The sequence below is a fragment of the Notamacropus eugenii genome, chromosome 1, assembly GCF_028372415.1.
Source record: "Notamacropus eugenii isolate mMacEug1 chromosome 1, mMacEug1.pri_v2, whole genome shotgun sequence".
Lineage (NCBI taxonomy): Eukaryota > Metazoa > Chordata > Mammalia > Diprotodontia > Macropodidae > Notamacropus > Notamacropus eugenii.
The window spans coordinates 106371421-106385619 of NC_092872.1; the positions used below are offsets into that span (position 1 = coordinate 106371421).

At 43.8% G+C, this 14199-nt stretch overlaps 1 protein-coding gene across 6 annotated transcripts; it reads right to left on the reverse strand.

Annotated features, from left to right (window-relative positions):
* Positions 1 to 1685: 1685 nt before the first annotated feature.
* On the reverse strand, positions 1686 to 13344 carry ZFAND5 (zinc finger AN1-type containing 5). 6 transcript variants are annotated; one of them, XM_072611631.1, is made up of 6 exons: positions 13213 to 13344; positions 9625 to 9784; positions 8767 to 8878; positions 7733 to 7836; positions 4284 to 4409; positions 1686 to 3375 (listed from the first exon to the last, which is right to left on the reverse strand). In XM_072611631.1, exons 2-6 carry the CDS (start codon positions 9773 to 9775, stop codon positions 3227 to 3229), a joined length of 642 nt encoding a protein of 213 aa, XP_072467732.1. In that variant the 5' UTR covers positions 9776 to 9784; positions 13213 to 13344; the 3' UTR covers positions 1686 to 3226. The 6 variants fall into 6 exon arrangements, with proteins under 6 accessions (XP_072467732.1, XP_072467724.1, XP_072467719.1 ...); XM_072611623.1 differs by lacking the exon at positions 13213 to 13344 and adding an exon at positions 12772 to 13091 and having other exon boundaries at positions 2417 to 3375; XM_072611618.1 differs by lacking the exon at positions 13213 to 13344 and adding an exon at positions 12378 to 12600 and having other exon boundaries at positions 2417 to 3375.
* Between the last annotated feature and the right edge of the window lie 855 nt (positions 13345 to 14199).

The following is a 14199-nucleotide window of genomic DNA, read 5'->3' on the forward strand; positions in this document are numbered from 1 at the left end:
ATTTGCACCACTGGAGGTGTGACCTGCACCAACAAAACTGACATCCATCATGTTTCAAAAAAAGCATAGACAGTAACACTATACTTTTTGCCTGGAAATTACCTCAACTAGTCAGGAGCTACATTTAAGGTAAGATACAGATGTCATCTAAGGTAAAAGCTTACTTGAAAACAGCTAGAATCACTTTCAACAGAAAGCTGAGACCCATTTTGTCTATAAAAAGTATTTGTAAATAAAATCTAGAGGAGAAAAGGTTAGTGTCTGATACTGTACCTACATATGCCAAGACAGGATGAAAATAAAAGCACCACATGCTTGAAGTCTTAGCCGAAAATTAACAATACTTTTTTCTTGTCTTGGTCTTATTTAATGCACTGTTATTCAAATTCATTCAGATTTTATGAAGCACTGCATTTCTAAGGCCCAGAATAATGCATCCAGCCTTTTAGGACTTTAAAGATTTTTCTCTAATTTTGTATTTAAAACACTGAAAACTTGTTTACTTGAGACTTCATTTAACTAATTAACATAGCTAATTTAGTGGCCCTTTACATAGGCCACTAAACATTTTTTTTAAACACAGCAAATAAAAATCCTCAGAAACAGCAACTCTTACATAACTAGCACTCGTAGCTTTTCATCATACAGACCTTCCCAAAATTGAAGTTGCATGGTCTCCAAGGGTTCTAAGATCTTCCTGCAGAATTCCTTTTTTTTTCACCATACATCTTTCTTCTACCAGTAGCTATCAGTTAGAATTTTCTAGCATCAGTCAGCTGGAGGCAGAGTAGGGGAATCAATTGAAACCTGTACTTGCATAAGAGGATATTTACTCCCCCCTCTCCCATGCTCTAGAACTATGATTAACTAGATTTGAAGTTTGTAACATCATTCACATTTTTGCAGACATAGATCATCCCAACATGCATGTTTCCATTTCTACTTGTAAACTTCTGCATCAGAAGTACGAAGCAGCAAAAAACAAAACAAAGATACCACAACCCATTATACATTACAGGAAGCACTAGAGTACAGAGCAAATGAACGGACTCCTTCCCTCCCCTAAAATCCCACTGTGGGCAAGTTGGTGGTGTTATCCTTTGCCAATGTGACAGCTGCTGCCAAAGCTGGCTCAGGAATTGCACTGTTCCTTTCTCTCCTTTTGGACAGCACATCTGCTGTTTGAATTTTTTTCTTCTTTTAACAAAAACACTAAAACCCAAGACAGATCAAAATAGCGGGTGGTGCACGTCTTTGGAAGATTAAGCACACTTGTGTCTTGCCCTGACAAATCCCAAAGGAGAGGAAAGAACCATAACCATATATAGACTAAGTTGAGAGTGAGGTAGAAGTTACGATCTTCACAGATTTCCCTTTTTCTTTGAGCCGCAAATAATGATCTGTCCCCTAGAAATCCTATCTTGGCATACTGATTGATAAAAGTCCAAGTTTTAAAAATTATATTCCATCTGTCATACTTCTCAGTAGACTAAACCCTCCTCAGGGATTGAGATGAAAAAAAAAGTGACATTACAGCTCTGCTGGGCCTATATACATAGCTAAAAAAAAGTATGAAGAAATAAATGAATGCCTTATATAATACAGAGATCAATTTTTTTCCCCTTTAAGGCTTCTAATTCTGAAAGTAACCCATTGCTAAGAAGCCAATGAATGAGTGGAAATAATTCCCTCTGTACATGATTTTTATTATTTACATAATACAATGTAGCATAAATGCTGAGGAGCATGATTATGTGCAATACATAAATATGAACTATCTGTACACATTTGCATATCTAACTTCAAACTAAAGTACATAAAATTTAAGCCAAAAATCTGATGCCTTAAGAGTGAAGAAAAACTAAGACTGAACACTGCAATTAAAAAGTCAAAAGTAGCGCCTTGTGTACATACTTAACTATTTACAAATGAAAACAGGCATTACCACAACACTAGTCTAAACTGTACTCGTTTATATGTAAAAAAACCACAAATTTCATACATCACAAAAAAACCTTCCATTATAACACAGAAGTTATATTACCAGACAAGCATCAGTGAAGTATACTGCCTTTTCTAGAGTTGTTATTGTACAATGCTGTAGATAATGCAGCCCATGCAATACACCCAAGAACAACTATAGTCCTACACCCAAGTACAATTAAAATGATAAAAGCAGCCCTCTGAGAGTGGTTCTCAGTACCACGTAAGCCATGTTGGTTATGGGGTTTGTTTTTTTTCCATGCAGAAGGGTGCAATTACACTGAAAACTTAAGTTTTAAAAAGAAAAGCTTTAAACAACCTTTCTGGAACCGAAAACACATTCAACAGAAGATATACACAAGAAATCAAACTGTTCAAATACCTTTTGCAAAGTAAGATTCATCAGATGCACATAATTTGATTAAAGCTGCTGTATGTAAAACCACGTAGCGTTTATTTCTTCTTGTAAACAAACAAAAAACCTTACTACAGTATTGTGCTACACAACATTTTTAGCTACACAAGAGTAAAGCAGACAACTCTTCTGGTGCAGGCCGGCACGCTGTTTCAGAGACAGAATCCAATCTTTGAGTCAGTTTGGTGGATTTACTCCCATATAACTTGTTTCAATGTTTTTACCCTTTGAGTCACAATGTCTTACTTTCACAGCATTTAGTAGACCATGGCTTATATATGGCACCAAAAAACATTTGTTTCACTGAAAGGTCGATCCTTTATGTATAGCTTACTTTCTGCTTCAAAACAATGAGTTGTAGAAATTAACAGGGCAAGGTTTAACTATGGTAAGAGTAGACTGCCAGTCTTTTCTGGTGTACCATTTTTTTTTTATACAGGCACATAACACTAGCCAAAGTTATTATACCTTGATTACATTCCCAAAAGGCAGATATGCTGCAAACATGCAGGTTTTACATATTTGTTTGGCACATGTGAACTAAATAATCTTGTTTCCAATATCTGTGCATTTCAATTTATGGTGCAGGTTATCATCCAATTTTATTCAGAGGGAGGGCATACACATTTATAGGGCTGTATCTATCCAATTCTGCCTGTAACAAACACCCAAACATCCTAAAATGTCAATTATAAGACAGACATGTTTAAAGTAAAACTCTGGAGAACACCAAAGGAAAGCGCCGTGCGTCTGCTCTTTGGTGTTCCCTACGATATAGTAAAATAGAAACAAAACAAAATTCAGTCTCTTCACAAGTGGTAATTTAGTTTATATTCTCTGGATCTTTTCAGCCACAACAACTGGATTCTCTTTCCTGATTTTTGCTGCAGCTTCTGCTTTATAGTCATAGGGGCAGTTGTGCTTGTCAGAATAACGGTGAAGTCCACAGAACAAATTTCCACAGCGGCAGTCAAACCCTGGACAAAAACAAGAGGAAACAGAGTCACTTGGGAGCTTAGCTCTGAGGTACTGTGATTTATAGGTTTTTAGTAACTACAGAAGAGGAACTAAAGTTCAATACCTCTACAATATAGAAGAAAAATACTTTCGCATTTCAGGAATACATACATTTTCATCTTACGTGTTTGTCATGTCAAAATTATTTAGGGTATATAGAAATAACTTTTAACCTTATATTTAACTCATCAAAAAAAATTCTGTATTTTCCTTTGGGCAACAGAACAGACAAATGAAAAAACTATTTCTAATAAATATTTTATAGATGAGGAAACAAGTTCAATGTTTCATGATTACAAAGTAGCACATATCAGAGGTAGACTATAAATAGCATCTGTCTTCCTGACTCTTGGCCAAAGTTCTATATGCTATGCAAACGGGTTAAAAACATTCCAGTCTACACAAATGTGGACCTCCAAAACAAGCCTTTTTAGCATTCAGAAGACCTACCAACCAAGTGTGGGTGGAAAGAGACTATGACTATGGCTAAAGAATACTCTATACCTACCAAAAATAATTAAGAATTGGCCCTTAGATTGTTCATGTATATTAAAAACTTGTCCTTGGGATTTGCCAGGTGATTTTTCCTTACCTTTACAGGGAGACTGAGGACAAAGGAAAAGAAAAAAATGGGAAAAATTAATTTTAAGATACATGAGTAAAGTTTTTATTGCTAGTTATGCCATAGTGGAATTATGGCATGTAGGGCACATTTCAGCTCTACAGCTGAAAAAAGGATCTAAGAGATGATATATCCTTCCCTGCAGCTCAATTTACCTTTTAAGGTTAAAAAAGACCTCTCTGTTCAATTATTTGAATTTGTTTCAATTTCTCTCAGGCATACATGAGTTTAAGACAGTTGCAATACCTGTAAGGCCAACTTTCTTCCTGCACATGAAACATCTGTTCTTCTTTGGTTTAGGCAATTCTGGGGCTTTTTCTTCACTTCGAGAAGTACTAGGCTGAGAAACTGATGGACTTGGCTGAGTGACAACTGCAGAATAAAGCCAAGAAATGGAAATTTGACAAGAGTTAACTGGCTGACAGCTTTGTGAAATAACTGGTGATCATATTCCCTCAAATGATTCCTCAAGGACTCTCATTCTACCCTCATTCTGTACAGCAGTGCTGCTATAATACTCCCCCCAAACAGCTCTTTGACCAACATTTCTTAATAGTTAGGACTCTTAAAGACACAATGCAACCTTTGATATAAGCAGATTTAGTTTGCAAAAGAACATGACTTTGTACTGTACAGATCACCCTCTCATCTTCTAAATCATATCAACTTTCTAAATAGGATGACAAGCAGCAGCAGAACCCAAATAAACTCTAATGAAGAACAAATTTAAGCAGAACATAATTATTTTCACTTGGATGAACAAAAGCATCATTTTTTAAAACTGGTAGGCATTGGTAAAAATAAAGCAATTTGAAATTCCCAAACCATCTGAACACTTGCAGAGTTTTTAAAAATCCAAGTATTCAAAGTCACTCCTATGCATCCTGTGCCCACAAATGAAGAATCTCTTCTGCCCAATCAGTTTTTAAAAAGTCTTAACGGCAGAAGTTACTCCAAGCACACTAGCATTATTTATACAATTAATGTTTGGTGATATTTAGCATTATGGAGATAAGACATATTATTTATGTCTTTACTAAAGAGAGTCATGTATTTCACTATCAGGTTTTACTCCTCTGCAAATCTACTTTTAAACAGGTGCCAAATAAAAGATACAACCAGCAAATTTATGAAGAGCTCCTAAAAAACATTAATCAAATTCGGTCAAAACTTAAGAGTAAACTTAATATTTTAAAGCACCAAATTTCCAATATAAAACCCTTAATAGAATATTCACAAAACTTATAACACTAAATGTGTTATTACTAGTAGCCTTTTACAATTTACTAGGCAATACAGCAAGTCTGACTTGTTGATCCATTTCGTTTAAGGGTTGGTTTATAAGCATTAATACTTTCAGCATTAGAGCATAAACTTCAGATTCAGAGACACTGATAACCTGCAAGGGTTCTGGGGAACAACTTTTTAGGGTCATTTCTTAAATACTATAATCAAAGAGTAATGAAACTATTAAAAAGCCTAAAAAAAGTTTCAGTGCTCTTGAACTGTCCTTGGTAAAAAAAAACACTTTAACTCTTGCTAAAATTGGTACACCTATAAGCGTAAAAAGAAATAAAACAATTCCTCTCCATGTGTTTATATTAAAAAAAAAAATCACCTGCAAAGTATTACAAAATAATTTACTTGGTGGAATCAAAGGAAGGCTCAACTGTATACTCGATATTACAGCTGAAGGGAACCTTTAGAAGTAACACAGCCCAAATCTCTTTTTAAGAGGGAGTAAAACCAGGTGACTTTCCCCAGGTCAAACTAAGTATCCACTTAAGCAGATGACAGAAATTTATCTCCTCTGTGAGATACTCTTTTCATTAAACTGCCAGACAAACAATGCACCATCATCAGAAGGGCAAGAGGAATGGAGAGGGTGGTGTTGATGGGAAGGAAGGCTGGGAGATTCAGCCAGTTCTTAAAAGGAGGAAACCGACTTTTTCCAACATATAGAAAACTCTCTGGTCTAAAGCAAAATAGAGCATTTCCTGGGTTAAGAACTCTGTAAATATAAACTACAATCTTGGCCATGGTATAAATAAGTAAATAGCTAAAGAGGGGTTCATTAATTTTCACCTAAGCCATTTTCCTGTTAATTAAGTTGCACACTGTTTATATTTGCAATTTGCAAGGAAATTATAGGATGGTCAAATGACCCATATACAGAACACACAGACTACCCTGTGTTTTTCCAGCAGAGATATTCAGAAAATCTCTCTCCAGATGTCAGAACAATTCCCAAACTAGGACAAATGCATAAGGTTACTATCCCATGAATGTGAAATGCTTTTGCATAGTCTTATTTCCCATAAGGAGATACTATCATACTTATATCCCATTTTTTGGTTTGGAAACATGCTTCTGACATACTCCTAAAAAATATTTGCATTGGTCATTAAGTTTATTTAATTTTTACTGATGTGATCATTAGGTAATCCTGAGAAAACAAGCAGTGTATTCTCATCCTTTCCAAACTTATCCCCCATTACCTAAAAGTCTAGCAGACCATGAAGATAAATTCCTGTAACATCTTAATTTACATTTTAACAACCAAAGAGGTTCTCAGTCCAGTCTAACAAAGCCTAGTTAAGGAAAATGAGACCAACACTAAGTCTGCTATACAACTGTTGAAATCCCTATTCTCTGTCACCTCTTTCCCCAAGCAGGCCTTACATTTGATTTCTTGCTTGGGTGGATTCCTCAAAATAAGGTAATTCCTCTGAGGTTTACTTTGTTACAGTATCTTAGCAGTTTATCTGAATATCTATATTTCTTCCAATTAATATTAAAATAAAATCTTACAGCATACTACCTATCCATGCAATATCTTCTTCAGTGCTTATGAAAAGTTTTTACTGAATGAAAAGTGTATCTGAAAATTAAGATTCTATTGTTTCTTTATAAGAAAATTTTTTTCAACTTATTAAAAACTTTTTTTCAAATAGTAAGCCTCACTATCTTCCTTGGGAAGGGGACAAAGAAAAAGTGAAAAATGAGACAGTCACAAGAGGACCCTAAAATATCTTCCTAAGTTCCTAGAATCTCCAAAAGCTTTAAGCCATTATTTAAGATGTGTTCCAGCTGGGCCTACTTTGGAAAAACAGGCAAGAACTACTTTGAAATTAGCAGCACATATTTACATACACAAAGCTGAATTCCTTGAGGTTATTCTAAAGTAAGTTAACTGCTACCATGAGAGACATATTTGTATTAACTGGTTTAGGAATTTCCTTTTCCTCAGACATTACAGTGGCAATCATCAGGAAGAGCCAATTTGAATTATCACAATTTTCAAATTAGTAGCATCTTGAAGTTAAAGTTTTACTATGGCACATACATGAGAAAAAAATTAACTGATTTACCACATACTGTGTCTCCTGTGTGGGAAGATGCACAAATAACTTTATAGCTGTGTTAAGAAACTGGGCAGCTGTTCAATCACTTCACAAGCTAACAGCAACTTATTAATACCTTAACCAAAGGAGTCACTGGAGGACCTAATTAGCAAAAATTAGTACATGTAGATTTTTTTGGTAAAGACTGACTTTAAAGATCTCAAATTTGTCTGTTCACATCTGCTTCAAGTTCCACATTACTAAATGCTTTGTTACAAAAAAGGTGTATTGTTTTCCATATCAGGACTTGTCAGTGGAAGGAAGACGCTTCTTGTACCTTCTCTTACATACCTGGCTCTGTTGCCTCTGTTTTCGGTGTGGTTATTTTGTCCTCTCTTGAAATGCTCATTTCTGTCATTTGCTGTGTTACAGGCAAAGCGGCCACAGGCACATTTCTATTTGAATTCAGTAAAAATATTTTTAAACGAATTAATAGCTTAACATTTTAAATACACGTATTTACTTTGTCCTCATAGCAATTTCAACTTTTGAAATACTTGTACATAGTCTAGTTTTCATGTTCATTTCCTAAGAGGAAGATGTCAGTTCTTCTACAAAGTAGGCATAACAATCTGTGAAATGGACATCTGTAATCTTTGACTAACAGAGTCACAACTCCTTTAAAATAAAGGTGCATGTGTGTGTGTGTGTGTGTGTGTGTGCGTGCTAAAGATCAAGCAACAAAAACTGTACTTCAAAGTTCCAGGCCAGACTCTCCACCAGGGCACTCTGGTTAGCTTTGTTCTCCCATCATGATAAGGGACTTACTGAATGATAACTTACTGAACGCTAATCGTTCTTATCGGTTCATGCACTTCATCTGAGACTCTTCTTGACGGCTAGCCCTCAAGCTCACTGTGGACAGGGATCATGCCTTGTTCATGTCTTCAGCCCACCAGTCCTTGGGATGGTGCTCCCTGTTATCTTGAGCTGAACCAAAGGCTGAATGAGTAGTGCTCATCAACACTACAATGTGCCAAGGTCACAAAATTAGATTACACCCCCAAAACTTGTCTAGCTGATTAAATAACTCAGGTGCATTGTGGACATTCTGCCCTCCTTTGGCATTTAAAATGTACAGAGGCTCCAGTTATCTCCAATTCTAATTCCAAAGTGTTTTCTTTACAGAAGTGTGTTGTAACGCTTACCTCTTCATTCTAACATCTACTATATATCCTTTTATATGTAATTGCTTGTACAGCTTGATACATTTAAAGTATTGCCTTGTCAGGAAAAAGGAATAAGGCACAATTATTTATGATGTTACTTGTTTATGCTTTGTAATTAACGTAACACACAAAAATAACCAGAAAACAAAATCTTACCTTGATTTTTCAGATGTGCTGCCAGCAGCACCTTCACAGTTGTTTAAACTAGCTTCTGCTCTTTGAACTGATGCAGAGTCTGAGGTAGGACTGTTGGAACCACTAGCTGATCCTATAAAACAAAAACAGGAACAGCAGATTGGGAGAAACTTCTTAAAAATTAAGGAAGGAAAAATTTTCCAACCTACAATGATGTCCAAAGATACAAAGGGCCACCTGGTTAGATGAGTTCCCCATCACCACCGGAGAGCAGAAGCTAGATGACCCCTTGTCAAGAATGCTGCCTTCCTGTTCAGGTACAAGTTGGACTAGATGACCTTTGATATTCCTTACAGCTCTTGTTTTTTTGTGATCTCTAAGATTTAGTCTACTATCAAGTAACCTGAAAGACATTTCCATATTAACAAACACACACACATAAAACCTTTAGGTATGTTGATCTTCTAATCACCTTTACTATGCTGGCAGAATCTTCTACTTATTTCTAGGATGATGGCTCAAACAAAATACAAAATTAAAATCACACATCCAAAGCATTCTTGAAGCATGGAGTAAATTCTCAAACATAAAAATAAGAAGCTACATCATCGTGCAGCTTTCCCTCCTCTTTCCTCCAAGTAAGATCCTTGAGGGCAGGGATTTTGTCTTTTATCTCCAGCACCTTGCAAAGTGCTTAACACAAGCTTGTAGAACTGTATTTTCCCAAGTGTTTTGCTGTTGCCTTTTGTTAAGTTCAGAAAATTTCTCCCCTCAGATTCCAGTAGATTTCAGTATAGGTTCCCAGCTTTGGCTCACATACTTAGTTCTAGAGTTCTTTCCGCCACTTCTTCAAGTATTTTTTTCTTGGCATAAACTTACCCATGGGGCTCATTCTGCCACTATTCTGCTGCCGTTGAAGATGTTCTTTGTAGCAAACTGAACACATGCCATTTGTCCTAGGATTTCCATAAAAGCCACATCCTGTGCTACACAGCATGGGCCCTGGGGTCTGGTTTGTCTCCTGAGCCATTTCTCCGGGCTGTAAATAAAACCAGAAAAAAAAATGCATTAGAAACTGGCATATCACCAAAATCAATCACTGACTTGGTATGATGTCATCAGTATCTTGCTTTTTCTAGAAACAAATGACATCAGCATCCTTAACAGAAGCAGTAACCATATTCATAATGAGTTTCAGAAGAGCAGAAAATATGAGCTTTTTATCCCTTTTCTGAACCCAAGGCATATTGAAAAATTCTAAAACTATACAGTTACCTTTCCCTCATTATTAAATATTAATTCCCATTCAATCACTTCTCATCCATCAACAATCCTTTCAGGAAGAGAAACAAAGCAATGTGATTTTTCACAAGTTTTGAGGTCTGGTATTGTTTACTGTCATTCCATTTAGTTCCTTTATGTGAGTAATTTCCCAAACATTACTGAAATTATCTCCTCAGTAAATCATACGGATGAGTAAAAGAAGAAACCTAATGTAATGGGTTTCAGAGGAAATCTCAATGGGTCTTCTTTTAAAGCTTGAAAGATGTTTATAAAGTTACAGATGGAGTTTAAATAAGGTTGTGCTTGTAATCTGACCCAGCCGGGTAACTGGCAACAACACATGTGCATCTCCTTAAGTATCTCTGGGTCAACTACTTCTGGTGAAATCCCTCCTCGTACTCTTCACTTGAGCAAATTGAGTTCTCCAAGAACTTAAAGGATAGTATCTATTTGTTGGTAATTTTGCCTTCTCCATTTTTAGACTCCACCAAGGACACCAGCTATTATGATAAATTCAGAGCCAATGTTCTGCTGAGGAACGCTTCTAGCAGGTAGCAGAACTGTGCTGCTTGTGGGAGCAGGGACGTGGAAAGTTATGGCAAGAGAAATCCGTCCCCTTCACTAGTGGTTCATCTCTGACGCAGGGGACCAGACACAACTCAATATAGCAACCGAATCCTGGTGTTTCCAAGGGCACCTGAGAACTGGCACTCGGTGTGATCAACTGATCTGCCACACATTGGAGACAAATTAAGTTCATTATATCGTCCCCTGGGCAAGAATTCCCCATTTAGAAAATACATGATCTATAAGAATTTTTAAAAGTGGAAACTGGCAAGTTTTCCAGGTCATTCTAAAGTATTAGCCTAACTGCCAGTAGCAAATAATTTTTAAAAGCAGCACGGCAGGCTTACGGAACATTTTAATTCTTTTAAAAAACCTGTAATAAATCACAACTGAGAACCTTTTCAGAGTGTAAAATGCAAACATTCTGGCTCAGTCCGACTGGAGGAAACCTTCGGAAAGCTGAAGGCTACAGAACGTGCCCTGGCAACTTTAAAAGCAGCTCTCGCACTACGTCCAGAACTGCTCTGCGGCATCCCCGACAGAACAGAAACCGGAGGGCTAACGTTGACCCAAGTCCCGGCTTCCACAAGCCTGCGAGCTGTCAGCGCCGGGTAACGAGGGGGGGGGGGGGGGGCGGAACAAGGAGCGCTTCTGTGAACTCGGGACGCACCTGCAGCCTCCTGAGAGGCGCGGGGGGCTGCGGGGCGGTCTACACTGGGGCGTCCGGGCAGGATGATCAGCGCAAACCACGCTAAGGGGCAGTGATCATCGAGGACATCTGTCCGGCGGCCCGTGCCGCCTCGGACTCCCCGTCCCTTTAAACCGCACCCGGGGATCCGGAGCTTACTCATTCAAACACATTTCATCATCACTTGGTTACCCAGAAAGCCGGCCACCAGCACCTTACAGGAACTTCGACTACCCCGGGGCCCCGTGCGTGCCGTCCCGAGCCAGCCCCCTCCTCCGCACGTCAGGCCCTGAACCTCCGAGCACGCCAGCTCCTCACCCGGGAGCAGCTCCGGTACCACTTAAGGCCTTTAAAACGAGCAGGGATACAGAAACAGCCCGGGAACTCCCACAACTCCCACACCCGACTCGCCAGGCTGCAAGGCTGAGCCCGGCCGGGGTCTGGGCGGTCCCGCTGCCCCCCGTGCCCGTCACGTGGGCCCCGGGGCGCGATCACATGGGTGGGCACAGCAGCTTCCGCCTGTCACAAGGCTGCAATGTGACAGGCTGAGGCCTCTGAAATCAGCTTCTATTTATACCCGCGGCCGCCCCGGACCCGGGCCGGGCCTGACCGGGCCAGGGGCTGCCGAGCCCGCACCCGAACCCCGGGGGCTAGGGAGGCCATCGGCTTCAGCCCCAGACTGGGGCGTCGGAGGCTGCGCTTCTCAGGGTCGTTTTCAAGCTGCAATAATACTGTGAAAGTGACCCCACCTGGAAACTCCCTTCTCACCTCATCCTAAATGAGCAGAAGAGAGAAGATGGGAGTTCTTTGGGCCAACCACGACAAGCTACAATTTAAGCCGGCACTGCTAAACCCAACCCAAATTAGCGGGCAGTACTCCCACACGTTTGGGGATGGGGGTCACAAAGTGAGTCCCTCACTTCCCCCCCTAAGCTCCGGTGAACACCCACGTCCCCAGAGGCCCACCGGGAGGGGCGGCCGGCTTCCAGATCCGAGCTCGGTCCCACGACTCCTAAGGGAAACGGCCTAAGAAGGCCCTCGCATTCGCGACCTACACCCAGTGACCTAGAACAAAAGGGAGGGCCAGACCCACACAAAGAGGGGAGGAGGGCTACACCTTCCGCCCCCAGAGGAGACTCGCCCCTCGGTGAAACAAAGCCGACGGCCCGTCCGGTGGCCTGGCCAGAGGCGGAGAGGAGGGGGGCTCCCCCCGGCCTCCCGCAAGACCCGCACGGCCTGGCGACGCACAGAATCACTGAGTCATGCTCAGCCAACTCCTAGCCGGCCCGGCTCGGCCGCCTCCTCCGGGCCTGCCCCCGCCCCCCCCGGGCGGCCGAGGGGGGCTCCCACCCGCACGAACACGCGCGCGCACACACGCGCGGGGCCCGGGCGCGCGGTCCAGCCGCGTCCTCCTCCTCCTCCTCTCTTTGTTTCTCTCCCCGCCCAGGGCAGCCGCCGCCGCCGCCGCCGCTTCCTGACAGACTAACAAGGGGGGGCAGCGGCGGTTTCCACGTCCTCGCCACCACCAGGCCGCCGCGATGGAGGAGGGAAGAGGACGCCGGGGAAGCAGGGCCCCGGGCCACGACGACAAGATGACGCCGCCGCCTTTGTGCTTCCTCGGCGGCCTCGCTCCCTCCCCTCCCCAGGCCTCGCGCAGGTGGGCCTCCCCCCCTTCCGGCCCGGCCCGGCTCGGGCCCAGCACGGCCGCCCCTAGGCCCGGACTGCTCGAGCCCGTTCCAGGGAACGAGGGGGGGCAGGTCCCCTCGGCGTCCTCGCCCCAAATAAGGAAGGCCTTAAAGCACTCTTCGGGCGGCGTACATCCCATCCCCCCAATAACCGTCCGACTGCCCCCTCCCCCACCCTCAGGGGCAAAGCCAATACAAAGCAGCCGAGGTGCGGCCCCCCCGCCCCCCCAACTCCTCACTTACGAAGTGGGCTCCCTCGATCAGACGGGAGGGAGGAGAAGCTGCAGGACACCAAGAGGGCGGCCGGCTCTGCCTCGGCGGCGGCTTGGAGGAGGGCAGGCGGGAGAGGGAGGGTGCGCGGCGGCTACGGCGGCTCCCGGGCCGGGACGGGCGCGTGCGGCGGGGCAGGTCCCGGGCGGAGCTCGCGCCCAGCAGCGGGAGCACAGGCGGCGGCGGCGGCGGCGGCGGCACTAGCGGCGCCTCCTCCTCAGGCGCCGTCTCCTCCCAGCGCCCGGGTGCCGTTGGCTGCGCCGGAACCGGGCGCGCGAGCGAGAGGAACCCCGGGGGCCCGAGCTCGCGCGACCGCCTCCGCTCCCTGGCTCCCTCCTTTGTTTCGGCGGCGCGGAGCGTGGCCGAGGCTCGCCGAGGGGCTCGGGAAATGGGAGGGAGGGAGTGGGAGGGGGCCGAGCGCTGGAAGAGGCGGAGGGAAGAGGCGGCGGCGGCGACCACGGGGGCCGCTTCCTCCGGGGGCCAGGCGGCGACCCGCTCCCGGCGGCCTTTTTATAGGGCTCTTCCTCGTCCTTCCTCCACCTCCGGCCCAGGTTCTCGCGGCTCCCGCTCGCTCGCGCCGCCCCCGCCCGAGGCTGCCACCAGCAAGCCCGGCGTCCTGGCAGCCCCGCCGCGGTGCGCTCTCTGCCGGCCCTTCCCCGGGTCTCAGCCCCAAGTCTCGAGGCAGAAGGAGGCGGGGCGGGACGTCAGCGACAGCCCCACCGGCGGCGGCGGCAGGGGCGGGCCGTGCACACGGCGGCGGCGGCAGCGAACAGGCTCCGACTCCCGCCCCTGCTGCCGCGGCGGCCCCAGCCTCGAGCGCGATGACGAGGATGACGGAGGGCTCTCGGTGACTCCGCCCCAGGGCTCCCAGGCTCCGGGACGCTGGAGCCGAGGCGGCGGCGGCGGGCGGGGGAGGGGAGGGGTGGGGAGGCCGCCCCGGCCCGGGAGGGGGCACGAAGC